The sequence below is a fragment of the Vanessa tameamea genome, chromosome 9, assembly GCF_037043105.1.
Source record: "Vanessa tameamea isolate UH-Manoa-2023 chromosome 9, ilVanTame1 primary haplotype, whole genome shotgun sequence".
Classification (NCBI taxonomy): Eukaryota; Metazoa; Arthropoda; class Insecta; order Lepidoptera; family Nymphalidae; genus Vanessa; species Vanessa tameamea.
Genome location: NC_087317.1, coordinates 4,760,929 through 4,788,661, shown reverse-complemented (window position 1 = coordinate 4,788,661; position 27,733 = coordinate 4,760,929). Strand labels below are relative to the sequence as shown.

General features: G+C 31.8%; 6 protein-coding genes across 6 annotated transcripts in view; 2 read left to right on the top strand and 4 right to left on the bottom strand.

Moving 5' to 3' along the window:
• Nucleotides 1-416: 416 nt before the first annotated feature.
• On the top strand, nucleotides 417-2,014 carry LOC113395095 (protein chibby homolog 1). The gene is made up of 2 exons (XM_026632653.2): nucleotides 417-606; nucleotides 1,762-2,014. The coding sequence occupies exons 1-2, from the start codon at nucleotides 423-425 to the stop codon at nucleotides 1,971-1,973; spliced, it is 396 nt and encodes a 131-aa protein (XP_026488438.2). The 5' UTR covers nucleotides 417-422; the 3' UTR covers nucleotides 1,974-2,014.
• A 1,400-nt stretch (nucleotides 2,015-3,414) lies between these two features.
• Nucleotides 3,415-12,068, bottom strand: LOC113395138 (DNA topoisomerase 3-alpha). Its single transcript, XM_026632696.2, has 15 exons — nucleotides 11,752-12,068; nucleotides 10,973-11,182; nucleotides 10,241-10,493; nucleotides 9,903-10,073; nucleotides 9,366-9,541; nucleotides 8,615-8,897; nucleotides 7,679-7,890; nucleotides 7,495-7,606; nucleotides 6,991-7,217; nucleotides 6,570-6,705; nucleotides 6,128-6,291; nucleotides 5,299-5,773; nucleotides 4,924-5,155; nucleotides 4,451-4,563; nucleotides 3,415-3,572 (listed from the first exon to the last, which is right to left on the bottom strand). Exons 1-15 carry the CDS (start codon nucleotides 11,923-11,925, stop codon nucleotides 3,415-3,417), a joined length of 3,096 nt encoding a protein of 1,031 aa, XP_026488481.2. The 5' UTR covers nucleotides 11,926-12,068.
• Nucleotides 12,069-12,921: 853 nt separating this feature from the next.
• Nucleotides 12,922-18,801, top strand: LOC113394972 (splicing factor U2AF 50 kDa subunit). Its single transcript, XM_026632474.2, has 8 exons — nucleotides 12,922-13,082; nucleotides 13,165-13,737; nucleotides 13,922-14,004; nucleotides 15,769-15,891; nucleotides 15,970-16,057; nucleotides 16,632-16,785; nucleotides 18,358-18,442; nucleotides 18,523-18,801. Exons 1-8 carry the CDS (start codon nucleotides 13,067-13,069, stop codon nucleotides 18,652-18,654), a joined length of 1,254 nt encoding a protein of 417 aa, XP_026488259.1. The 5' UTR covers nucleotides 12,922-13,066; the 3' UTR covers nucleotides 18,655-18,801.
• LOC113394974 (uncharacterized) lies at nucleotides 18,792-20,173 on the bottom strand. Its single transcript, XM_026632475.2, has 3 exons — nucleotides 20,018-20,173; nucleotides 19,552-19,635; nucleotides 18,792-19,033 (listed from the first exon to the last, which is right to left on the bottom strand). The coding sequence occupies exons 1-3, from the start codon at nucleotides 20,061-20,063 to the stop codon at nucleotides 18,870-18,872; spliced, it is 294 nt and encodes a 97-aa protein (XP_026488260.2). The 5' UTR covers nucleotides 20,064-20,173; the 3' UTR covers nucleotides 18,792-18,869.
• A 3,204-nt stretch (nucleotides 20,174-23,377) lies between these two features.
• Mrps23 (mitochondrial ribosomal protein S23) overlaps nucleotides 23,378-27,733 on the bottom strand; it is a 208,975-nt gene continuing 204,619 nt past the window's right edge. Inside the window, exons 2-4 of the mRNA XM_064215924.1 lie at nucleotides 26,503-26,601; nucleotides 23,803-23,967; nucleotides 23,378-23,707 (exon numbers count right to left, since the gene is read on the bottom strand). Of these exons, the coding sequence (XP_064071994.1) occupies nucleotides 23,452-23,707; nucleotides 23,803-23,967; nucleotides 26,503-26,546 (465 nt within the window). The 5' untranslated portion in view covers nucleotides 26,547-26,601 and the 3' untranslated portion in view covers nucleotides 23,378-23,451. The remainder of the gene's footprint in view (nucleotides 23,708-23,802; nucleotides 23,968-26,502; nucleotides 26,602-27,733) is intronic.
• LOC113395024 (uncharacterized) lies at nucleotides 25,430-26,376 on the bottom strand. Its single transcript, XM_026632553.2, has 3 exons — nucleotides 26,005-26,376; nucleotides 25,710-25,910; nucleotides 25,430-25,636 (listed from the first exon to the last, which is right to left on the bottom strand). The coding sequence occupies exons 1-3, from the start codon at nucleotides 26,268-26,270 to the stop codon at nucleotides 25,471-25,473; spliced, it is 633 nt and encodes a 210-aa protein (XP_026488338.2). The 5' UTR covers nucleotides 26,271-26,376; the 3' UTR covers nucleotides 25,430-25,470.

Sequence of the window (27,733 nt, the reverse complement as noted above, 5' to 3'; positions counted from 1 at the left end):
GTTTGTCTACTAAATTGTGCATGTATTATGCATATAAACCTTCCTCTTGAATCTTCATCTATTACAAAAAGGCAAATCAAAATCCGTTGTGTAATTTTAAAGATATAAGCATACATAGAGACAGACAGCGGTAAGTGACTATTTTATACTATGTACCTAATGATGATGATGATACTTTGTAAAAAAATATTTTACGCGTCTGTGCGCGAAAAATTTAAATTTAATTAACAAGATAAAAGTACTCAATATACCTAATGCCGAGGCAGGATATGTCGAAAAGTATTATATAAACCGAGCCTAATACTTACCACATTTAATTAATGAAAGTCGTTACCATGGCAACTTTATTGTCGACAACAAAATATGTTGACAAAGAGCGCATTAGCTCATACGGTATAGTTACTAAAACAAAACTTAATAAAATGCCATTATTTAGTAATAAATTTTCACCAAAAACTATTCCTGTTAGAAAACAAGACACTTGTGTTATAAAAAATGAATTAGGCAGTGATTACGCATCGAGAGAATTGTCTATTGATATAGAACCGCTCAAGTTGAAATTAGGCGATTTTGAATTATCTTTTGAAGAAGGACAATGGATACCTGGTAATCATTTGATTAAAGTATTTTATCCTACATTCCCCAGACACTACAGAAGATCCTGCCTTTCAAGATCTCTCTACCCTATTTCCATCTTCGTAGAGTCTAATATTTACGTTTCCCTTTCGAATATTTAAAATAACAAACTGTCGACTCAATGTTCTCATTCTTATATTTGCTTATTTTAAATTATTTATCTATTAAAAAAAAAAGAACAACGTTGCGCCCCCGTGTATGTCGAATATCAGTAATTTGCAGTGGAAAAAAAAATAATAAACAGATAAGATTATTTCAATTGGAATAAGCTACACTCTACAACGTATGCTATATATTTTATCATATAAGTAAGCAAGACTGGCAAATGAGCCACCTTTTTTGGCATAGGTTGGCGAACGAGCATATGGGCCATCTGATGGTAGATAGTCACCACCGCCCATAGACAATGGCACTATAAGAAATATTAACCATTCCTTACATTGCCAATGCGCCACCCACTTGAGAACTATAACAATACTTAGTATTGTTATTTGCCGTTAGAATATCTGATGAATGGGTGGTACCAACATAGACGGGCTTGCATAAAACCCTACTACTAAGTAACCTGATCGTAAGTGGAATCCACTACCGTAGATATTGCCGCGGTAAGAAATATTAAACATTATTTATTTCGCCAATGCACCGGCCAAATTGGAAACAAAGATTGTGCCTGTACATACGCTGGCACACTCACCCTTCAAACCGACACACAACTATATTCAATATGATGTATATATTAAAACATGTGAAAATTATAATTAATGTTACACTAATGAAGGTATCTTAAACGTAAATCTGTTAAGTTCTTAGGAGCTTTAAAAAAACTCTATTTGTCATAAATATTCTCATTATTTTTCGTTATACTTTAAATTACTTTTTAAAAAACCATATTTTACATACTTTGATTATCTGTTAATTACTTGTTTTCATTAGGTTCACTCCATATTTTAATGTAACAGTGGAAACTTTGTTGGCTTATATGAGACTTATTTTGGTATCAAATGTTTGAGTATTAAACTATGCCTTACGATTCAAAAAAAAAAAATTGCTTTTCGGAAGTAGAATATTACATGAGGTGATACCTAATATGAAGTAAAAAAGATAAAATTAAAACCTTTTTAATAGCTTCAGGCAGAGCAGGCGCTGCGCACAAGGAGAATATTCGTCTAAAAAAAGAATTAGAACAACTCGAAGAAGAAAATAATATGCTACGATTAAAATTCGAAATATTACTCGATATGATGACGGATAAAACGATTGAAGCTGAACAACAGGAAATGCAAAGAGCTCAAAGCTTGGGATCATTGAAACCAAAGAGTAAAAAGCAGAAATGGTAGCTGTAGTAAGCGCGTTAAAATAATTAAGACTTCAGGTAAATATATTTTTTAGTTTAATAAGACACACCAAATGTTTCCTGACGCTACTTATCGCCTTGATTTTTTAAATTAGAATATACGGACACATAAGTCATTTAGACTTATCAGTCCACCATGATCACCAACTCAGGTTGACAGGAACCTGAGTTGCTCAAATTTGAAAGCGAAGTGTTGTTACTCCCCTTCAACCCAGGCACGTTGTAAAGGCCACGTAGCACCAACTACAATAATAACCAAGTAAACAAGAAAAAAAAGTCCGACCCCACCACTAGATGTTAATTTCAAAGGAATTAGTTGCCAAATTATTCATAGAAAATCAAGATGGTTTTGTGGCAACCAAAGAGCCACAAGAGGACAAAAGCCAAATAAATAACTTATCGATTTGACGCGATATCATTGGCGACAGCTTGAATAATTAATCTATGATATTCGTTCTGGATTTTCGAAAAAATTGCGTTTTGAACGTTGATGAAACTGGTATTTGAACTTTGGAAGAAAATTAAAGTGCATATAAGTCGTTAAGTGGAATAGTGTTGTATTATAAATAATGACATATTAATCAAGAACTGTTAGTGCACAATATCAGCAAATCGTATGAAAAACGTAATCTAAGATTTGTTTATCAATATTTCTTCTTCAATCGGTATAACTATAGACTATGCCAGGTTTAATTTACAAGAAAAGTCACACTATAAACTAAAAATACAGATAGGTAAATAATGTTAATATAAAAACCATAAAAACTAATCTTAAAATCAAGGAAAAATACGGAGCTATATAGTATTATTAAACCTACAAGTCTATGAGTATATTAGGAATTTACCATACAAATATAAGATATTCACATTTATATGTTTGAACTGTAATTTATTGCATCATAACCTCAGTTTATTTAATACATTTAATAGTATTATATAATAATTATAACATAAAAGAAACAACATTATTATTTTGGTATTTATTTAATTAACAAAAATACAAATTAACTATTAAGTTAAATTTGATTAAAGTCGAATAAACTATGTTTGTTCTCTTTGAGCCTTTCTTTTATATAAGTATAATATAACATTACTCGTATCACAGGCTATTTGTATGAATACAGACTTATTTTCAGGGAAAGACTAAATAATAAATTTTACTGGACCACATTTTTTTCTTCAAATGCAAATATTATAAATATGGCACAATATGAAAGTTTGAATTATCTTACTTTAAAAAAGTACAAATTTATTCGCAACTTATTTACGTCATAAGGATTAAAACAATAATTTCACTGAATAAGCGAAGGGTTCGGAAATATATTCAATATACAGTACATTGATTATATTTCCGAAATACCTTACCTATGCGAGAGTTTACTCTCACATTACCAGTAATGTACAACGTACGGCGTAATCTAGTACTAAGCGTCGGGACAGCGGTTTCTCGTGTGTCCCTCGCGCCGACACAGACCGCAGCGCCGCGCCGCGCCCTCCCCGCGCGCCGCCCCTCGCCCGGCCCCGCGCGCCGCTCCTCGCGCCGCCCCGCGCCCGCCGCCGCCGCGCGTTGCGCCGCGCCACTCTGAAACGACACTCACTCAGTGATGCCAACTCGGGAGTTTTCCAACCAAATTTAGGGGGATTTTTAGGGGTACATTTATTTTTATTTAATGTTAATATAATGTGTGAAAAGAATAATTTGCGAAAGAAAAAAAAAACTATATTTGAAGAAATTAATAAAAATGGTGTTAACTTATATTTAAATTTTTTTCTCAAAACTTATTAGTACACATATATTAATCAACATTTTAGAGTAATTTAGAGGAATTTGAAATAGCTTAATTAGATACATGCGCGTTAGGTAATTCATTCCAATGGATCGAGGCACAAAGGTTATATAACCTGAAATTACATCCAGATATAATATACTATCAGTGAAGTAAAATTAATGGATTGGATTGGTTAGTTCAATAGTATCTATCCTCTTACTAAAGCAACAAATTGAACAAAACGCTACCATGAACGCGCACTTTATTTAAAATTTAAAACATAACGTTTTATTATGAATACTTTCTTTCATTTCTGTTATTTTGCTGTAGATAAGATTTTATAACGTAGATAAGATTTTATTGTTGTGTTGGGAAGTTTCGATCGACGACGAAATTCGCAAAGGTTCGTGTTACTGGCATTAGAACAAAAAAGGGTGCGCAAGCCGTTCAAATGGATAAATATATTCAAATTATCATTCATTTCATTGTAAAAACTGTTACTTATATATAGCAAATCTGTCTGTCTATATTTTATTGTTAAAGCGTTTACTTCGAAGTGTCTTTGAAGTGTCGATACTTTGAGGGTTGTACAACATATATGTATATATCTCGTACTAGGACTATTAGGATTGAATTATCCGTAGAGATTGGTGAATGGAACTCGCCTGTTTCGAATAAAGTTAATACAAACCTGTGTTCGTTTCACCGTCAGCCCACTGGAAAAAGGTACATCGCGAGCTGAAGTCTTTTGAACATCCATAAAATGGGCGGCCTTTATTTGGTCCCTCTTTCTGGACTGTTACTCTGTAAAAGACGTTATAATATTTAATTATTTTTTTTAAACCTGAAATCAATTATATCAATTGTAAAATCAGATATGTGTGCAAAGAATGATGTTATTATGATACTAAAGATTAGTATTTCTTTTATGTATGCATACGGACAGGAAGTGGGCCACCTGATGGTAAGTGGTCACCACCGCCCATAGACATTCGCACTGGGAGAAATATTAACCAATCTTTACATCAACAATGGACCGTCAACCTTGAGAACTAAGATGGTATGTCCCTCGTTCCTGTAGTTTTACTGGCTCACTATTTTGTGTGAGTACAACCCAGAGGGGATTATTAAGTACAAGTATTTACATTAATATAAATTACTTACCTTTTACAAGGCATATTACAATTGCACATTACACTATTGTCTTCCTGATGGGTATCATTTGTCGGAAAACTTGATGATTCTCCCCAGGTGCCAGTGGAGTGACTGTGGTATCCTGAACTAGAGGATGATGTCTCGGATCGGTTTGGAACATTTTCTCCTGACTCAGGTGCCCAAAGAAAGAAATCGCACCCACCGTTATCTAAACCTGCTGGACACTTGTAGAACTTCTTACCTACAATTTTAAAAAGCAATGTCAATATCTAATTGAAACAAAAATACATTTGAACAAATATTCAAAATTAACTAATAATTATTTTTAAAATAAGTAACTGATGTATAACTTGAATGCTTTAAATGAATTGAAATAAATCTTACCATGATTTGCGTTTTGTTTCCGTACAGTAAGCAATATTGCAGGTTTATTACAGCCACAGAAAACATTATTTTCTTCGCCACTTCCTGTGCTGCTCGCTGTTTGTATTCTGGGAGGATTCGTGGTATTGTTATTAGTTGGTATACTTATACTGGGATTCGTTGCATTTTGAGTTCTATTTACAGTAGGTGGCGGTACAAATTGTCTTGGCTGATTTGTTATGTTTTGCCGACTTACAGAAGTATTCGTTTGAATCATATTAGCGTTTCTGTTATTGCTTGAAGTAACTACATTTGACTGTGTAGTTAGTGCCCTATTATTTCCCGATACGTTTTTAACAGTGGAAATGTTAACTTTTAATAATTCTAGGAAAGTCATATCGCAGCCGCCTATACAACCGATGTATGGCGGCGGGTACATGTGGCTTATAGAATTATTTCTCCATTCGAATTTTAATTTCTTATAATTCGGCCCACACTGAAAAACAAAAATAAAATTATTGAGTATAGTTAATGTATGATTTACAATCGATATGAACATGTTACAGATTGCCGTCTTAAAACCATTAGTTGATTTACAAAACATGTTATGTAAGACAGCTGCACAATATTCAGCTGGATTACGATGGCGGTATGTTCAAACCAAAGTTTAAACGTAATTTGCTTTTATATATTTGGTTAGGTTTATTATAACATTGTTTGAAAACAATTTAATCTAATCAGGTATTGTGAGAAACTGTTACCTTTGTAATATTTTTTTTGTTAACTAAGCAATCCATGCCCAAGAAGTACATGTCTACTCTTTATAGAGGTAAACTTGAACTCAACTTACTGATTCGCAAGACTCTGGAAGAACGTCTATCGTTTTCACTATGGTTGGGAGCCAGACTGCATTCTTGCATTTTGGAAAAGAAATGCAACTTATATATAACTTATCGGCATTGTTCTTTTGCTGTTTTACAATCATGTCGGAATTGCACTTTGGACACTTAAACACTAAAATATGAAAAAAGGTTGTTTTAAGTTTTTATCGTCAAAAGCGTAGAAAGTAATAACTGAAAAACTTTTAGAACAAGTGTATTAAAAAATCCGAGATGGCAGCGGTTTGCAACTTTGTCAGATTTTTATAATGTTTTAATTTCATTTTGAATTTGGAGGTCTACATATAAGTACAGGTAGTTACTATTATTGTTATATACCTAAAGTTAACAAGTCACTTCTATTCCATTGTTTTTTAAGAATATCTAAATTATATATTATTATAATAATATTACCTGGAGGCAAAGACACAAAGGTTTCAACTGTAGGCGTGTACTCCACAGCCTGCTCGGACAGCCTTCCAGCCAGGGCCTCGTCTATTTTATTCGCTTCAGCCGTTACTGTCAAATACACTTCCTTGTATTTTGCTATCTGAAATAATTTCAATGAATGATTGAAAATCAGTCGGCAGGGTTAAAGATAAACTTGCATTCGTTTAAGGCAAATTTTATTTTTATTTTGAATCTCAGTTTAATATATATATATTAAACTGAGATTCATTTACACACATTAAAATTATTATATTATTAAATATATTGCTAAAGCGAGGTCACACAAATACATGAAAAAAAATTGACTCGGTCTCAGCGACAGAAAAGATTAGGAACCTCGGGTCTAAGCGGGTCCCAGTATACGCGAGGACCAGCGTGCACCGACCTGCTCCGCCAGCACGAGGTCGGGGCGCTTGCGGCCCTCGCACACGGCGCGCAGGTCGGCCTCGAGCGCGGCGCGCAGGTGCGGGCGCGCCAGGGCCAGCCCCATGGCGTCGTAGCCCTCCACCAGCCCCATGCCCAGCACGCCGGGCACGAAGTGCGCGTCCGCCAGCGTCACGTACGAGCGGCTCTTGATGGTCTCGATGTGCTCCGCGTGCGTCGCGTCCGTGCCTGGCGACGTGTGTCCCTCGTTACCCATTACATACTACTATGGGGAGGTTGAGTAGTTCATACGACTAAACATGACCACAGGACTAATTATCATTGAACTTATAATACTGACTTGACTGCTATTACTGTACTTCTCAGCGTCATTTGTGTCATAAATCAAAACCAAGTTGTCTTTTTTTTATTTTTAAAGTAATTATTTTTTAATTTGTTTCGTTAAAACTTACTTTCTTATTCCTGGACGTTCGTAATTACCTATAAGTAATATTATTAATCTTACCGATGCCATGTTTTTCCATAAGGGCTATGAGGTCCGCTTCAGTTAAAAGATTTGGTGGCGAGGTACTACCTTCTAGCATATCAATACTCGTTGGATTGAAAATTTGACCAGTCTGTAATATAAATAAAACTTGAATTATAAAGCAACAAATTATTTTATATTTGAAAAATAAAATTACAAGTACCTCATATACATGTATTTCTTTGGATGACCACTTGTCATATGGATATACTTCCAAATAATTACGCGCTGTAATCATAAGACCGCTCGCACTGAACGTCTCTCTAGCCACTTCGATGTTCACGGTGGTCTCCTGTCCCTGCGCGTCTTTAGAACAACATGCGAGGAACGACCGCACTATGAATTCGTACAAACGGTGCTCGTTGCCAGATAAATCTGCAAAAGAAATACTAGCCGTTCGATTAATTCACTTAAACTATTACTTAAACTAGTACTTATCAAAGATGTTGTAATTCTTGGTGGCAGGGCTTTGTGCAAGCCTACCTGGGTAGGTACCACCCACTCATCAGATATTCTACCGCCAAACAGCAATACTTAGTATTGTTGTGTTCACGTTTGAAAGGTGAGTGAGCCAGTGTAACTACAGGCACAATAGACATAACATCTTAGCTTCCAAGATTGGTGGCGCATTGGTGTAATTTAGGGAATGGTTTTTATTTCTTAACCTTTCGCGGTATTCAATACATTTAAGCATAGAAAATTTTACTAGTTTTTACTAATTGTTATACTCATGTAGGAAGGCAGACAGATAAGTCTTGTAAGAATATTGATATGATTTTCGATTATACGATGGATTACTAGTGGTTTAGTAGAAGTACTAGTGGTATAATTGTCGCAAAGGAAAAGTCAAATATTTAAATTACTAAAAGTTAAAAATTAAATTGTTAATTTTTATCTAAATTGTACCTGAGGGTCTAAGAAGGAGAGATTGTCAGCAGAGTGAAGTGGAGTTGAATTAGGAATAAACAAATCATTTTGAAACTAATACATATTATATTAATATATCACAAGTTCCCAGTATTGTCTTGAGTTTACTTTATATGTGTACAGAAATCAACTTTCACAAACCACTTGTTATTAATTTTAAGTCATTACTCACTGCTAGCATATTTAGTTGGGTGTATGGGAGGATGAGCTTTATCACTTTTATTTCCTTGCCTTGGTGTAGGTCCACCACTATCGAGTATGTTCTGAGCAAATGCTCCCCAATTGGGATCACCAGTCTGATGTGCTACAAGTTGTCCAAGATTCATTTCCTTGGGAAATTCATTGGTCTCAGTACGGGGATAACTTATAAAACCTTGCGTATACAGTTTCTCGGCTATATGCATCGTCTCTTTGGCATTTATTTTTAACTTCCGAGATGCTAATTTTTCTAATTCCTGAAAAAACATTATACAACAAATCAATGAGATTTACTTTGAAAAGAAATATTTGATTAAACTAATGGTTGTAACAGTAAATTAGGATTTTTTTTTAAATAAAGTTAAACTGCATTATTACTTAAAGAATTTACCATTAATATTTCTGCTAATATCTAATTGAAATGTCAATAGTGACCACAAATAGTCGACATGTCTGTTAGTATGTCTGTCTAACATATGTTATCTAAATAAAAATATGGACAAGAATATGATGTCATTCAAACTAATCATTCATTATGTATATAATAATGATTATATGAATTTGTTTATTAAAAGTTTTTATTCGACCTTTACTTCAAAATTTTGTTCAATGACAACACAAAAGTACCTGAATGGATAAATAAAAAGGTACTGTACTGTTTTGTCCATGCTTATTTTTATTTATTTGAACTTCCTAAGTTGTAAAATTATTAATACTTAACATACCACTGTATCCAAAGGTAAGGGTCTCCACTTTGACTTGGGTTTAGTTTTCACATTCGTAACCTTGGCCTGTGGGTTCTCCATGCATATGTCATGCAGCACTTGACAGGCTGGCTGGTCAAATAGTCGTACCCTTTCCCATGAAAAATCAATACTTAAATTGTTCATTGTATGGTTAACTATAAATAAATAAAGTATATTTTTAAGTTAACATCATAACAACACTAAAATAGTCCAGAGATTTATGTTATCAACTAGTTATCACTCGCATTTGTGGGGGTGGGAGGGCGCTTAGGGTTCTCCCTAACATTCTTGTTATGTAGCCAATAAACTTTTCTGTACACCCCACAATGTGTATGAAAATGAATATCATAATTGTTTGAGTACAAGAAAGAGCAACAAGCAGACTATGGATGTCCGAAATTGATTTATAAAATTTAAACAATGGTTTATTTGTTTTATTTTTAAAATATAATTTTTATTAAATCACAACTATTACAAAAAGCTGGCATCATTAATAATTTTACTATCAGTCTTTACCTTTTATCTTCCAAAACATCTCTGTAACAAAGTTTTCAATAGCTCTATATCTCTCCACAACAAACCCTAATGTCGGGAACTGGCAGGATCCATAGCTCACTAAATTTTGTGCTAATGTAGCTGGAAATACTTTTTGTAGTCTAAGAGTTTGAAATCTTGTAAAGGCTGCACCTAAAAATAAAAAATATTAAGTAATTGATTTCAGTAATAATGGAATATAAACAAAACTTAAAGTGTCTGATTTCGAACAAAATAGATTTTATATATATATAAATGGCATGCATTATAGATTTTAAAAAAAAAATCTTATGAATGTCTATAATTATAATCTTTACTACCTATCCGTAAATCTAATTCTTGTCTAACATCCACAGCATCACTGATATTCTTGTTAGGTTGTGCCAGGTTCTGCAGTGCTCTCCATACAGACACAGATGTTATCTCAGAAAACTTAGCTCTAAATATTTTAAGACTGCTTTTTACAGCTGTACAAACTTCAATGATCTCGAAACCAATATTTTCACCTTCTCTATCACAATCAGTCCATATAATGAGGCCTTGACAGCTACGTACTTCTCTTTCTAAAGTTTTCTATAAATATAAAAAATAAACAATTTATACAAAAAAAAAAAACTGTTCCTAATGAAGGAATGAATTAATTTATAACCAGTGTCACTTGGAATGATATAATGATTTTAAGAATACCCCAAACATCCAAATTTTTTCTGTCATTCAAGTTATGGAGTAAAAAAGAAAGTCACATACATTTATATAAATATTAACTGCTAAAACAGTATGTAAATTAACCTAATATTTTTGAAAATTATGTGACAAGGAACACATAATTGTGTAATAAAGAACTATAATATTTTACAAGAAACCACTTATATAGGCAATGGTTAAGCATTAGGTTTATTATTTATTAAAAAAAAAAAAAATGTTTTGTAAAATAATTTATTACTTATAAATACTAAGCAATATCCTTATAAAGATTAATAAAAAATATCATATAAAGTTAAATATACAGACAGACAATAAACACTAAAGAGAAGTTAGTAAATGTGTTTTACCTTAATATTCTCATAATTCTCAGGGCAATGTTTGAAAACAGGTGCATCAAAAAGAGACAAAGGGTTACACGATTGCCAATGTTTATAGGCACTAACAAATTCCAAGCCCAAAAGATGTCCAGATACTGAAGTCATTACCATTTGACACTTCTGACCTATAATCTCAGACTCAAATTCATAAATTTTATTAAATTTAGAGAATCCTTCCCGCTGAAACAATAGTTATTTAATAAATATTAATCATACATATAGATAAGACAATAATTTATTAATGTAGAGTAATAATAATAAACTTTATACTTAAGGCAATTGCTTTTAAAATATAGACTTTATGTGATATCTATTTTCATACTATAAAGCTGGAGTGCCTGTATGGCCAAATCTGTAGAACTACTCCATTTGATAAATTATTTTTGCTATAATAATATACATTTTTGAGGAATTATTTTTTTTTCTATTAATCATTTTGATGCATCTCTAAGGATGGAACAACAACCCTGAATATTAACTTAATATTATAATACATTATGATATTAATTCCTTGTATAGTGAGAACAAAGATAGGATCCTATCCTATCTTTGTCCTAATCAATCCTAATTTAAGATAGGTATTTTATTTATGTAGCTATTATTGGTAACATGCAAATGGCAATATATTAACCATATTTAAAAGGGCATGTATAATCAAAAATTTTATACATACCACCACCACCACAGTGAAAAAATTAAGGGTATATAATAATTAAGTAAATGATTAAAAACGATAAGATGAATCATACCCTTCTTGAAGTTCCTCTGGATAAGTGCATTGCAATATTTTTAGCGGCATCGTTTTTTTCAGCAACATTTAAGTATTTCATTATTTCAGTCTTAAAACGCGATATGATAACAAGATCCTTATTGTTTACCAATAATAATTTTCGTAAAAAGTCATTCTTTAACAGATATTTCATATTTTTATCATAACAATAGATGAATATTAATTTAATGCTTTTTTCTTCATTAGGGTTGTACAATGTACAGAAACTTTTATTGAATGTCTTGATTGTCTTGTCTCGATTCTCAACAAAATCTAAAATCTTAAAAATGAATAAGTATCTTTAATATATAATATTGCCGCCAAAATCCTAAAAAAATAAAACATATCCACATTCCACAAGTTTGACAAGTTCAGCTAAATGACAATTGACAAGTTAAACTTGATTGGACAACGACCGTAGACATAGACAACGATACAAGAGTCAGACGTGTACAAAGAGTGCACATACACAAATTCATTCGGTAAAGTAAGCGAATATGCATGATACAAATGCAAAAATACAACAAGATTGTAGTGTTAGTCGGATAAAATGAAATTATAGGTAGCCCTATTCACCCAGCCAGAGCTTAATAAGTTAATGTATGCATTTGGTTAATGGTTAATGGATATTCATTCTATAACAGATGGAATTAATGATAATTTTAATATTTTAGTTATCGATTCGATTATCGATTTTTGAATAAAAAATAATACATTTCGTGGCCGTCTTATTATTGTTAAATATAATATGTATTATTTACATTTCACTATTTATTTTTATAATATACACTTGTTAGTTGTTAGTCTTGCCAATTAATATGTAATAATGTAATTAGACATAAATATGGGCTTAATAAATGTTAAGACACATTTAATGATAGTTTTAAAATTATGGAATTTATGATTAATTTTATGGATTTGGATAAAAAGACGTAGATTTAGACCTTGCAAAGAATTACCTATTTTTTCTTTGCAGTGACCATTACGCTAATTGAATGTATGTAAAATACTTACGATATTTTAATGTTTGTAAATATTATGTAACAAGTCATAAATAGGATGATTAAATAAGTAACGATTTTTATATATGATTAAAAATCGAGTCAATCGATTAATCGCTTAGTCGTTTTTCGTGAAATGCGTCCCTATTTACTGGCAATTGACAATTAGAGAGAATGCGTTGAAACTTGAAGCAACCAAAAACTTTATTCGACAATCGACGCCATTTTGAGTGTGTTTTACTTGATTGTAAGCCACTTTCTTGATTACCATTCAAATTTAAGCCGTATAGAATAATGGGTGAAGACAAAGGTAAATAAATAATTCTTATTAAGATTTATTTTAAAATTGATTAGTTTATTCCACATTTTATAACGGTAATTTGTTTTCGTAGATCGTCGACGCAGATCACGTTCAAGAGAAAGAAGACGCTCACGTTCTCGTTCAAGAGAACGCCGAGAAAAGAGAAGAAGTAAATCCAGGTCACCGTCAAAAAGATCACGCAGACGCAAGCCTTCCTTATACTGGGATGTCCCACCGCCTGGATTTGAACATATTACTCCATTACAATATAAAGCAATGCAAGCAGCCGGACAGATTCCTGCGAACATAGTCGCCGATACACCACAAGCCGCAGTGCCGGTGGTCGGTTCAACGATAACGCGTCAAGCGCGTAGGTTATACGTAGGCAACATACCGTTTGGTGTTACTGAAGAGGAAACTATGGAGTTCTTCAATCAACAGATGCATCTTTCCGGCTTAGCGCAAGCCGCTGGTAACCCAGTGCTTGCATGCCAGATTAATTTAGATAAAAATTTTGCATTCCTTGAGTTCAGATCTATTGATGAAACCACACAAGCCATGGCATTTGATGGCATAAACTTCAAAGGTCAGAGTTTAAAAATACGGCGGCCGCATGACTACCAACCAATGCCTGGCACTGAAAACCCAGCAATAAATGTTCCAGGTAAGTCTACGTATTATATAGATGTATATAGGCATATTTATATATTACATACCTGGCTTAAACTTGAAACTTAGACTCTAAGCAATATTTTATCTTAGTTTCCCTTAACATTATTAATGTATTTTATAAGATATTTTTAGTAGAAATGTGAAATAATCATAGTAATAGTTGTATTCATTTTTAGCTGGTGTTATCAGTACTGTAGTTCCAGATTCACCACACAAAATTTTTATCGGTGGTCTGCCTAACTATCTGAATGAAGATCAAGTAAGTTCTATTTATCGTTGCGATTAATATCTTACTGAGAAAATTAATTTGTATAAGACATTGCTTAGTAATTGATTCATAAATGAAGCCAGCAATTTTGTTAATAATTTTTTCTGATATTCCATTCGCATTCAAAATAGAATAAGAAATTTAAGTAAATTATGTTTAAGAAGTACCTTTTAGCTAAGGACTTATACGAATTAATATTTATCAGTGCATTGCAATTTCAACCTTGAAATTAATATGTCAAATAATCCAAGTTAATTAATATTTCATTAATTATTCGTAAATCAAACAAAAACTTTATAAACTAACTATTTAAAAAGCAACGTAAACAAATAAATCGTTAATACGAAATAAAAAGAGACAAAATTGAATAAACAAAATTAAAACTGTTAAAATATTCTCAGTAGGTAGGTTAAAACTAAAAATCTTAAATATTATCTAATGCACAAACAAAGATGCTGGGTTTAAGTTTATATAAAATTTCTTGTAAGATTTTAAAAATATCAAGATATTTATAATTACATAGTAATTAGGTCCATTACATCCTGGGAGGTTGAAATGGTATAATTATTCAGATATATTGAAATATATGTGAAAACTATGCAAATATTGTCTTTAGGCTGTTTTAACAAATATAACTATTTTATGTTGGAAGTAATGTATATTAATTAGTAATATTTAAAATTCACTAATAGTGAAAGGCAGAAACTTACAAATATATATTGAATAATATATAGGTGTCTAAAGTGTGGAATAATAAATAAATTACACTGAACAAAACATTAAGATAAATGATAATAATTTTTAAATCAATAAGTAGTCTATACTAATACTTGTAATGAGTATTATTTATTTCATAATAAACAATAAACACTGTCAGCTCCAGCATCTTCTGTTAGTCAGTACAATATTATAAACGGTACTATTTAGTCAAAAACGTTAAAAACCTCATTTACTAAATGTGGCTATTATATTTGAAATTATGTGTTACAGGTCGATACCAAGTCCACATTAACACATTCTCGGTGAAGTTTATTTTTTATCGGGGGTAATAATATACATACATTAATCGCACTCGGTCCATCATACATTTCAAATGTAATCCGTATCGTTCTGGCAAACCAGTATTAAAAGTTATCTTGTGCCTTTGGAGCAAATACCCTAGTCACAATCTTGTCTTAAGTCATTAGTGACTCAAAACTATAATGAGTTAGGATAGTCTAGTCAGTTCCCATATCATAGAACTAGGAGCCGCTGCCATTTCAGGGCGAGATTCAACAGTTGACAGGGCTACGGTGGAGCCAGCAGTGAGCCGCGTTTTTGTTTCCATTTCAGGAATTTTCAGGTACCCTATCTGGGATGAGCGTGAGCATTCACGCTCGAAACATTCTGAAACAACTCACTGATATAGTTTGCTTTCTGCCCCTCCCTAGCTTAGATTTGGCACATTCGCGGCCCGCGTGTCACTGTTGTCTCTCATTCTCACCTATACGTCTTGTACTTGAACGAGACGTCGGCACGCCAAGGCAAGTCTCCTCCGTTCACATCTGATTTTAACATGCGGCTAGACACAGGTCAGATTACATTAATTCATATGTTTGCTGCCTTTGCTTAGCAAATGTTAATGGGAACAATAATAGTTGACTAAAAATTTTACAAATGAGAATAGAAAGTCTTTATTATATCATATTTAAATATTTATACAAAAAACCACAGCACATTTATTTTTCACAATTTAACGTCAGTGCTGATATACAGGTAAAGGAACTCCTGATGTCATTTGGCCAGCTGCGAGCCTTCAACTTGGTGAAGGATTCATCTACAGGCCTCAGTAAGGGCTATGCCTTCGCTGAATATGTTGATATATCAATGACTGATCAGGTACATTTAAAATAATAATGTATTAAGGTGGTATATACTTAAAAAGAGAACGAATTTGACTCATGAAAAATCTTCTAGGCCATTGCTGGTCTGAATGGTATGCAGCTGGGTGATAAGAAATTAATTGTTCAACGCGCGAGTATTGGAGCCAAGAACTCCACTTTAGGTAGGTTTTGGTTATTTCACTACTCATAAATACATTAAGATTTAAAGGAATATTTATAAACTAAAATTATAATCTTATAGGTATTAATTTTAGATTACTGTAATTAGTAATTTAAAATAGGTTACAAGTGTAGACAGTAATTTGTTGTGGTATTGCTTAGAGTCTGAAAAGTAAATGAATACATACCCAGGTAATGGTAATAGGTTATCTACAAATATATAACAAAAAGTATTATATTTATGATATTATGACCTTCTCTTAATTATTAGGAATTTATACTAAAGGATTAAATACTAATGTTATTGACCATTTTTAATTTAAACAGCTAAGAAGATCGAAAATTTGGTTTATAACGTTTTAAATGCAAGAAAGAATATTTGAAGGTTCCAGAAATAACAATCACCCATTAAATAATGATCTGCTCGTTTGTTTTACGTCCATCGGCGCGAGAATTGTCCTTTAATATTCTAAACTAGTGTCGTAATGAAATAGTAAAATGCAACGAGCAATTTACCGAGGCGACGGTTAGAGACGCTCCTTACTAACTGGCGATATAACGTGATACCGTGCGCAGCGATGACGGGCGCGGCGCCGGTGACGCTGCAGGTGGCGGGGCTGACGCTGGCCGGCGCGGGGCCCGCCACCGAGGTGCTGTGCCTGCTCAACATGGTTACGCCCGACGAGCTGCGCGACGAGGAGGAGTATGAGGACATCCTCGAGGACATCAAGTTAGTACATCTGCACTCTATACTAATATAATATTATAGATGCGAACGGAACTCGTCCGTCTGTTACGCTATCACGGCTAAACCGGTGTATGAGTTGGTTACAGTATTGACGCTGTCAATACTGTTACCAAGGGACGAAACATTAGGGTCCCATATGGTGTCGCTATACTTTGTCAAGATAGAAATATTAACAATATATTAATTATTTAGTCTTTCGGTACAAATAACAAACAATGATATTGAACTGATACATTTAATTGAAAGTTTATAATAATTAAATGTATCTGTAATTCGTAATACTGGAAAGTGAAGGTATAGACCACTATACTGGCCTAGTGCTGTGGTGGAAAGCAAGACATCGAAATGCGGAAAATCTTAAATGCATCCTTGAGATCGAACTTTTGCTTTATAGTCACTAATGTTGCTTCCAAATAATTTATGTTTTTACATATAATTTGAATTTTCATTATTATTAGAAAAAAACTTAACGTTAAAATAGAAGAATGGCATCGAATTTTCGTGACAACCAGAATTTCACGCGGGTGAAGCCGCGGCTTTAGCTAGTACTATAAGTAGGATATAGTAAGTGTTCGTCAGTCCCATGGCTTACAAGCCGTCGGGTCAGTAAGTTTTAAGCACGTTAAGCCGGACGTTCTGGACCAAAAGTCGTTGGTCGCGTCGGATTACCTGAGTACCTATTTCGTGAGGTTATGGACTGCAACTGTGTAGTTTCCTAGACAGTTGAGGCGTGTCTCGGGAGCATCATAATCAACTGTTCAATTTTTAGGGCGAACTTAGTAATATTTGAAATGGGAAAGTTTCTTTCCTACTCTAATCACGAAAAAACGGCTGGACGGATTTAGACAATATTTAAAATAGATTGACACTTTATTCGCATTCTCCGTAACGCTAACACACACTCCCGGCCTCTTAATACGCAGTTGGAAGCGAGTATACTATAAATGATAATAAATAATAAATTATATAAAGTTTCGTGTTTGTTTAAAACATACGATGTCTGAGTCGCATGTTTTAACACAGATTGTGCATATTTGTAGCAAATAATTTGCGAGATAAATTTGCTACTAATTCGAAGTGTGCAGATTCTCGATATAATGATGCGTAAACTACTTTTATTAATATTAAATTTAATACATTTTTTTCGATTAATTCAAAAACATTTATATATATTTAAAGGCTATTTATTAAAATGTTTCTTAATTAACATTTTTCTCCAGTATTTACGTCTGTATTCTTGTAGTTTAAGCCAACCCGGCTTTATTCTCAGAACCCTACCAGAGTATTTTACATGAACTATATTATAATACCAACAATGATGTGATTGACATGAAATTTGACCATGACTTGGTTTGATTTAAGTTGTGGTTAATCACTAAATAGTTAGTCAAACTTAGTTTAGAGGCGCATTCTGTTTTACATATTTTTTCTACTGATGTCATGAAAATTTTATTGTAATTGGGCAACCAATACGAATATTTGCATTGATTGCATCACTGTTACGATTTTTGATCTGTCGAGCTATACTTATTAACCATTATTTTATAATTTCAGAGAGGAATGTAACAAGTATGGCTGTGTGCGCAGTATAGAAATTCCAAGGCCAATTGAGGGCGTAGAAGTCCCTGGATGTGGAAAAGTATATTAAAATGACATATTTTGAAATTTTTAAGGCTTAACCATTATTATTTTTTATAACCTCCATATTTCGCTTGACAGGTATTCGTCGAATTCAATAGCATCGCAGATTGCCAGAAAGCGCAACAAACTCTTACAGGTCGAAAATTCAGTAATCGCGTTGTTGTCACCTCATACTTCGATCCCGACAAGTATCACCGCAGAGAGTTTTAAATGACAGCCGTTCTTTAATTAATTAATATTTCACGTATCACAGATTATTAAAATTATCGTAAAAATGACATGATTTTGTTAATGAAGTATCTATTATACTTACATCCAATTGTATTTACAGATAATAAAAATAAATCTAACTTTGAATATTATTTTTATTTCTTAACACAAAAAATACAAACAAAATGTTAAAATTAAGATATTTATAAAATATTTTAAACGCTGTTATCGTTTTGCAAAGTTGGCTGGTAAGTATTAAGGGAACCAGTTTCAGATGCAAGTACAAGTTTCCTCATGATTCCATACAGTATGCCGCCAATAACTAACATTCCTATTCCCGCCATCAAACTTATAGCCCATGCAGGTACCGTGTTTCCATCTGTAAATTGATATATTATATTTTTATTATACATATAACAGGTATTAAAATCACAAAGGTAATGTAGATTTACCCAAAATCTGGATCGTCTTTGGGTATGTAAGTTACACGGCTCTCAGCAATGAACGTGTGCACATTTTAAGTATATAAATTCTAAACGTCTATGACGCTGACAAAACCAATAAAACGTTATTGGGCTTTTCTTTAAACAAATTCTCAGTAGCAGACTGATATTTTTTAATTGACATTTACAAATCGTGTTACGTGCCTCGGGAAGCACGTTAAGTTACTGGTGCTGCGCCTGAACCCTTCCGTTGGTTCCTGAATTGCAGTTGGAATATGAGAATGAACGTGTGTTCATTCAATGAATGTGTGTGTCGTTTATACTATAAGTATACTGTTTATTAAATTTTCCTGCGCCGTAGCGCAAATCGATCAAAGGACATTATTACTCTTCTAATAAATACTTACATGTGTTTATTGCTAAGATATTTATATAAAAACAGCTAATGACTCACGATAGTAGGTACGAGTCATCACGCGTCTACCTCGAAGAATTTTTCTTCTAGCGTCGGCTTCATGTGTAAGAGTACTAAGAATGACTGTAAAGTAAGTAAAATTTCACAACATAGCTATTTTGAAAACAATTACGCAGTTAAGGTTTTATGTGTTCAGGAGTAAGATTATATACTTAGGACATATTTTCTTATTAGATCATGCAAATACACAATATATTATGAATATTTCTGACTACATCAATTTTATAACCATCTTAAAATTAAAGAAAAATTTGTATTAATTGATTGATCGTGGATTTCACCAAAATGCTTACTAATACTAATAAGTGTTAAATAGAGTACGTAGTACATCTTAATAATAAAAAATACTACTTATATGATTATCTTTAATATGAGTAGCAAATGTAACTCTTAATATTTTTTATTTTATCTAGAAAAGTTGTATAGTGATTTCTGACGTACTTACCTAAAACCACAGCAAGATAAAACCAAATTGGTCTCATTTGTCCCATTTTTAATTTATAATATTCACCACTAACAAATAAGCAAAAGGAACACCCAACTCACAATGTAATGCAATGTAGGTGTGTTTTTCAGAGGTTGAGGGCTTATCTTTTAAAGATAAGATAATGATTACTAATACACGGTAAGTAGTTCATAGCTCGGAACAAAAGGTACTGTGAATAATCTATGAGAATTTTTCAAATTATTTCTTTCAAATTGGATAAAAAATCTACGTTGCAATATCCTGCAGGCTCATTATCGATTAAAATTTAATGAACACAATCCTTTATAATGGTTGCTCTGCTCACCATTCGATGCCCTGCATAGCTGATATCGCGATAGCTTCAGCCTGTTTAAGTCAACAAGATAACTAATTTCGCCATAAAGGCTGTTAAGGGGACTACAAGAGCTAAGTGCCCTTGAGAATTGCACGCACACTTACAAAATCGACAAAAACGGTAAGCCCGTGAACTAATGGTTAAGCGAGGTAACGAGGTTACGCCCAAATATTCTAATAGATGGCGCCAAACCGAGCGAAGTAAGATCAATCATAAATCTCATAAAAAATAGATAGGACAACAGAATTGTTTTTATTTCTTTCGATGTTAGTTAACGAATGATTATAAAAAAAACTGATTCAATTAAACTTACAATATTTTTATTTACATTTTGTACACAATAAAATAGACAGTTAGTTATAACCTTTTTTTCTTTTATTTATATTATTATACCTACCACAATTAGTTCTTATACTAAATATTAAAACATACCAATTTTTAATATTTTATAAAAGTTTGATAATCTATTTATATAATAAAATCGTAAGTGTTCGAAACCTGTAGTGTAGTAACCGTGGGGTAACATATAGCGTAGTGTTTGTTCGTTTTATTAATATCGGTTCACAAAGAAAAAAAAAATTCAATTAAAACAAAAACATCTAAATATTTACAAGAAAAAAATGTCGTCAAGTCGATTTGGTTGAATCATTGGTTAACTAGGTTAATCATACTAGGTTTAATTATAAATCTCATAAAAATAGATAGGATATTAGAATTATTTGTTTTGCTTTGGACTGTTATTCGAAAATGATTAAATAATAAAACTGATTTAATTAAACTTAAAATATTTGGATTTGGTACTACAAAAAAAAAAACATTTAGTGTTAATTTTTTTATTAAAATATTTTATTTAATTTCACTTGTATGTATGAATGTATGTACGTATGTCCTGAAATCTTGCAATCAATATTACACCTACTTCCATTGAAGCTATGGAGCTGAAAGTTGGCACACATATTTAGTCTCGATGACAATCCACGATTCATGAATTGCTTCCATTTTCAATCTAATATGGCGGACGTTACTAAAAATTACAATTTTTGAATTACGTACAAATGACACTTCTAAATATTCTAGTTCTCTGGTTCACAACAATTACATTATTTTTTTTATTATTAAAATTAGTTCATACATAACTTTAATTCCTATTATAAACAAAATCGATAAAATTAAACTCTTACGCAATATAAATAGCTTCCGTGTTATTGTTTTCGACTTTCTTTATTCTGTAAAAAATAAATATATGTTAGTAATTATATTTTTATTAATTATAAAATTATGTATTTAAAAAATATGTATCTAAATATGCCCCATAGTACTTTTAATGAAAAATATCAAATTGCTTCGAGATCATGGGGATCGAACGTAGTCACTCTCAATTGATTTTATCCTTACTTTCACCAAATACTCTATCATAATATTTGAAATACAGCTCGAAAAATCTGATTCTATGCGAACTGATTGCACATTTTTTCTAATAGATGTTTTCAATATTCATAATTTATAAAAAAAAAATATGTTTACTAAAAAAATACTCTTACCTTTTAATATCGTTCATAAGTATGTTCGGCGCTTAATTTATATAAAAGTTTTTTAGTTTTCCTCACGCGTTTCACTTCATTTCCCATATTTACACAATTAAAATTTATGACAAATAATATAATAAAAAACAAATGCCTAATGACTACTACATTATTTTAACTTAATATATTTATCTACAAGAAAGAATAATATTTATTATAAGAAAACATGAAACAATGAATTTACAATTAAAATTACAAAAAAATATTTCGTTACGTAATGAGGCTCGTAACGAAAAGATCGACACGTCTGTATAGCATCAGGCCTCGGCCGGCAATGTCTGTACACGGCGTTTACGCACACATGCGTACGCATTTTGTTCGAAAATAAGAATATCTGATTTAAAAAAAATCTATTGAAGTTATTAAAAAAGTGACGCAGAGGTTAAATAATATATTGCTTGTAGAATAATCTGACAAAAAACCAGAATTATTGAATGTATATAAGTATAGTTTTTATTTATTAAAAGATTTTTTTAGAGGTAACTTTGTGATTTTTTTCTATCGTACCAAATTAATTACATCATGTTTTCAAAATAGCAAATAACTAGCATGTATCCTGAAGATTATCATATATTTTTTTCATTTGGTTTACTGCATCGGATCTTATACTTTTTTGCATTATAAAACTTGCATTTAGCTCATGTAGTCCCCTTAATATCTCACAATAGCATAGGTGCTTTTTTAAATATAGTAATTGTTCTAGTCATTGCTCCTATGCAGATATTTAGACGGTATAATTGATTTATGTCGTAGTATCATGTACGATATTTCTTGACTTTTTCAGAAACAAAAAAAATAATTATGAAATATATTAAAAATGAATATAAACCCATAAAACACTACATCGTATATTAAAGTGTAACATTAGCAGCCTGTAAATTTCCCACTGCTGCTCCAATGCGGGTTGGTGGCTACACATGTGGCAGAATTTCATTGAAATAGACACATGTGGGTTTCCTCACGATGATTTCCTTCACCACCGAGCACGAGATGAATTATAAACACAAAATAAGCACATGAAAATTCAGCGGTGCTTGATTGAGTTGAACCCGCAATCATTGGTTAAGATGCACTCGTTCTAACCACTGGGCCATCTCGGCTCTCTATTAAATTGATATTAAAGCAAGTGATATTTCCTCTCAAGTATATAAATAATGGTACATCCGTTCCCTAGAAATGTGGCAAAAACATTGAATGATTTGCCATGAATTAGTCATTGGAAAAATGCATCTTTAGGGATGTCATAGATACTCATGAACTTACGGAGTATTTTCTCTGAGAAGATGTAAGATGTATTTATATAAAAATATGTTTATCAATGTGATTCTTAATCACAATAAAATAAAGTCGGCAATGAAACCATTTTTTTTTAATTTGGATAAATGAATTATTTAATTATTATTATTTATGTAAGAAACAAAGAAAATTTACACTAAAAAACTATAACTAATACAAATGCAGACATAGGCAATTATCTATTCTTTAAAAATATTTTTAAGATTGGCTTCATTTAAAACGTGGGAGGATACTGAATCGGGATTCTTCGTTGTAGTTTTAGTAGCTTCTGTTTGTCGCTCACTACCGACAGCTGTGACGCATTTTTCAATTAATTCTTCTTCAGAAATACTCTCAGATTTCAATTGCTCGAACTTTTGTATGAGCTTCTTTGTATATGTTTCATTCAAACTAAACATGTTAGAACTTAATCCATGTCCTTTGGCGTGAAATTTCCTATGTGTACAGAAACAAGCAGATATAAGAGCACAAATTGAAGACAATATAAAATATTGTGTTATTATTTGAACTATTAAGTAAAGTATACATACGCTCTAAGGATATCTTCTTTGTAGAGAATTTGTCTAATGGGCTTATTTTCGGGTTTTGGTCTTGCAAATTTTGGTTCCGTTGTAGGTGGAAATGCTTTGTAAATATCAAACCATAACGGTCTATCATCTGGTTTCATCGCTCCACGCAAAAGTAGGCCCTCAGTTCTGAAAATAAAGTAAGCAGTAGTTAATAATTCGTTTATAGGAATCTGGAAGATCCTGCAAAATGAACAGTGGTAAAAATAATGCACAGAATTATTAATAGTAATAGTTTTATTGCTTGGAATTGTCGTGATCGTTATATTCTTTAGTCTTAATATAATACTGACTGCAAGTAATTCTGTTTTCTAGTAAAACTAATCATGTAACATTTCATGTGATTGTTGTTATAACATTAAATCATATGGTTAACTTCCTCTTGTTACACATTAGAGTTACTTCTAATAGTTTTAACTATTTTGAGATCATTCGAAAATAGATAGTCCTTCGAGTGCTGAAAAATTGACAAAATGTCGTTTATGAAAATATTGAAAAATTTTAGTCCTCAGTTTGAGCCTTGTGGCTTGAATGACTAATGAATACATATTTCAAGAAACAGTGATCATAATATGTGATGACCAGCAAACCGTAATACGGTGGAAGCAGTAGATAGAACCAAAGCAAAACGACTAACCCACGAGTATCATTTACAGTATTTTTTTGTGGTGACTTCATCAATGATTCACATTAATTAATGAGGAAACATTTGTCCTACGTGAAAAACTCTGCTGTACAGTTTCAATGACACAAGACTTTATGTCATCTGGTTATCTGAAAACTTCTGGCTTTGCGAATGAGTTATTTTGACCTTACGTAACGACTAAGCCATTGACACATTGACATTATGCGATTTAATCCAGGGGATAATGTAGAGTACATCTCGATCAACAGAATTGTGGAATAGGTTGATTCTACTAACTATCAATTTGAGTTTTTAATTATATATTATATTATAGATTAAATTATAAATTTAAAATCAATTAAGTCATCTATCAAAAAGAAAATCGTAATCTGTCCATCCAATTTGGAGCTACGATGGCACGACAGACGCAAAGATACACAGATATGTCAACCATAGATATAATACCCCTATTTTTAAGGCATAAAGCCACGCGAACGGAGATGCGGGCACCAGCTAGTATAGAATATTTGTACTTATCATTCTAAAGATTTCTTTAATTAAAACTAAATTCATCAAATGCACATACCATCTTTTTTTATTTTTATTCACTACTAGCAGTGTCCAGTTTGAGCAAGGTAATTCCGTCCCCTGCACATCAATTGAAAACAGTATTTTATACTGCAAATTTAAATATTAACAAGACCTTGTTGAAGATGATGTTTTGATTGATTGTTCTTTTTTATGTTATTCATTAAGAAAAATGGTAAATGAAAAGTGTTCACCTCTGATCACAGACGACAACACTGCAAGAAATACCCCACTTATTACTGAAAATGTGCCATAAACCGTGCCATCATGACCAAGGTGGAAATGAAAATCAGTTCTTAATGTTTTTTTTAATTTATTTAATTAGTAATATAGAATTGAGTTTGTATGTTACAATTGAAATTCATTTCAATTTACAGTAATTTATTTTTATAATTAATAAAATTTTATCAACAGATACTTTAAAAATCATTCTGCATAGCTTGGAGGAAAGATCTACGTAAAGTTTCCCATCCGCTACGCTTGGTTTCTGATATTAATTTTTGTTTCAACTTATTAATATCCTCTTCTAATTCATCTCCTAGTTTATCCACTTCAGCTTTTTGTTCTACTTCCATTTCTTCGCATCTAAAATATTAATGCTCAATAAAATTTATAACTCATAAAAAAAAAAAAAATTCATAAACAGAAAAAGACTTGCTCTTTTTTAAAAGTGGAATGGATTTCTTTAAAGGCTCTTAGTTTTTGCTTATGAGCAGCAGTGGCTTGTTGTATACATTTCATAAATGATCCAGTAAGATGTTCTATCTTCTGCTCATTTTCTTTCAAGGCATTATAGTCTGTCTCAAAGTGAGTAAGAACTTCTGACAAACTTTTTAATAAATTTTCATTAATTTGTTTTCTGAAATAAAAAAAAAATGAAAATGAAAATCAATATCAATATGAGAAAAAATATATAACAAGGAGATATTGTAAAGAATTTTATATAGTCTCACCTTGCTTCTAATTGTTGACTCATTACATTTAGTATTTTTTGTCGTGACTCTCCACATGCTTCAACACCTTCATTAATTTTTTTCTTTTTAATGACACTCGCATGAAGACTTAAGTTAGTATTATCTTTGTCAGCAGATTCATTTCGTTGCCTTTTTTGCTGCTTCTTGATTTTTGGTGAATCGTTTAAAAATTGGGACTCATTTATAAAATCACTCAAGTCTTCTGATATGAACTTGGATTTGGCAGACTTTTTAAGAGTTGACATTATTAATCAGTCAATACTATTCCGGTATTAGGACTAAGAATGAGTTATTTTGTACAAGTTAAAATATTGAGGAAAAATTATAAAAATACAAAAGAAAGTATGTAATAATTACTACTGACGATACGTATAATTTCCCGCTTAAAAAATATCTTTAAATAAAGAACCAGTTATTTATAAATTGTAATCGGCCAAGGTAATAACGAATTATTCCTGAATTATTATAATAACTTACCTGCTAAAAATAGTCCCAATTCGTTCTAATCGACTTGTTGCCATTGTGCGCTGTTATTATTTTTACCTTAACGAGTTCAAACAATAGGTTATATTTTTTATCTTCTAATTTATTTCCCAAAAAGTAATGTCATAATATGTTACATGACAAATAACATTGTGTTATTTTTATATGTCAAAAGTGGAAGTAACATGTGAGATTGAGATTTGACACAGAGTATAATATATATAGAACATTACCACTACTTTTTAAATTAGGATGCTTTTTTCATGATTCATGATTTTAGAAAATTTTAATAATACATCACTGGGGATTTTCAGAGGAATTGATTGGATTAATCACGTCCAATGAATTTCACCATTAGACAATGCGTCAGAATTCAAAATTATATCCAAACCATTTCGTTGTCTCCGATGGAAATACAGAATAACGCGAATTAAGGCATTTTTTGCGTCACACAACGAATCTGTGGAATCGACTTCTGCCGGCGGTTTTTCTGAACCGATATGGCTTGATTACCTTCGAAAATAGAACTTACTCATTCCTCAAAGCCAGCAACGTACCAACAAGCCCACCCGTGGTGGTGTCCATGGGCGGTGGTAGTCACATTCCATCATTCTATTCATTTGCCAATTCTTACATTTAAATAAAAAACATAGCTTTATAAAGTTTCTCCGTACTGTAACTGAAGCTATAAAATAAAAGTCCAATAACTTTTATTTTGGTTTAAGATATTTTTATTGTTCCATAAAGAATATACTTAAATTAAACTTAAAACTAATTTATGTCATATAAATTTTTGGTTTTTCGAGCTTATGGGAATAAAATTAACGACAAAGAATAAATCATATTTAAAATAGTTCTTTAGTTGCAGTTTCAAATGAAAATAATAAGGTAGAAACAAAGTAGGTATCTAGATGTGGTTTAGATTATAGTTATTTTAAATTTATATATTTTTTAGTTTTCGTTTATTGCTTGAGTGGATTTTTAGTAGTTTTTTAAAAGTATGTAGGGATGTAGTTTTTAATATAAAGCAAAATATATAATATATAGTTCTCGTTGTGCGTAGAATAAGGTAATTTGCATTACTTTAACATTTCGTTTTTGTAGTAAAAATTCACGAATTAAAAAGAATTATAATTAAATTTAATTATAATGAACAAGATTCAAAATTATTATAAGTTAGGTTAGTTTTACCACATGGTAAGTGCCTGCCAGTGTTACCAAGGTT

Bases quoted from the DNA above. Each gene is read 5' to 3' on its own strand.
- LOC113395024 (XM_026632553.2), bottom strand. From the start codon at position 26,270: ATGTCAACTCTTAAAAAGTCTGCCAAATCCAAGTTCATATCAGAAGAC. The intron at 25,911-26,004 runs GTGAGACTATAT...TTTTTATTTCAG, and splicing joins AGTCAACAATTAGAAGCAAG to AAAACAAATTAATGAAAATT. The intron at 25,637-25,709 runs GCAAGTCTTTTT...TTAATATTTTAG, and splicing joins CATTCCACTTTTAAAAAAGA to ATGCGAAGAAATGGAAGTAG.
- LOC113395138 (XM_026632696.2), bottom strand. From the start codon at position 11,925: ATGAAATATCTGTTAAAGAATGACTTTTTACGAAAATTATTATTGGTA. The intron at 7,891-8,614 runs GTGAGTAATGAC...TTTCTTTTGCAG, and splicing joins CCCAACTAAATATGCTAGCA to ATTTATCTGGCAACGAGCAC. The intron at 7,607-7,678 runs GTACTTGTAATT...TTTATATTACAG, and splicing joins AAGAAATACATGTATATGAG to ACTGGTCAAATTTTCAATCC.
- LOC113395095 (XM_026632653.2), top strand. From the start codon at position 423: ATGCCATTATTTAGTAATAAATTTTCACCAAAAACTATTCCTGTTAGA. The intron at 607-1,761 runs GTAATCATTTGA...CCTTTTTAATAG, and splicing joins AGAAGGACAATGGATACCTG to CTTCAGGCAGAGCAGGCGCT.
- LOC113394972 (XM_026632474.2), top strand. The intron at 15,892-15,969 runs GTACATTTAAAA...AAAATCTTCTAG, and splicing joins ATATATCAATGACTGATCAG to GCCATTGCTGGTCTGAATGG. The intron at 18,443-18,522 runs GTATATTAAAAT...TTCGCTTGACAG, and splicing joins AAGTCCCTGGATGTGGAAAA to GTATTCGTCGAATTCAATAG.
- LOC113394974 (XM_026632475.2), bottom strand. From the start codon at position 20,063: ATGGGACAAATGAGACCAATTTGGTTTTATCTTGCTGTGGTTTTAG. The intron at 19,636-20,017 runs GTAAGTACGTCA...CTTACTTTACAG, and splicing joins TTATCTTGCTGTGGTTTTAG to TCATTCTTAGTACTCTTACA. The intron at 19,034-19,551 runs GTGAGTCATTAG...ATCAATTTACAG, and splicing joins GATGACTCGTACCTACTATC to ATGGAAACACGGTACCTGCA.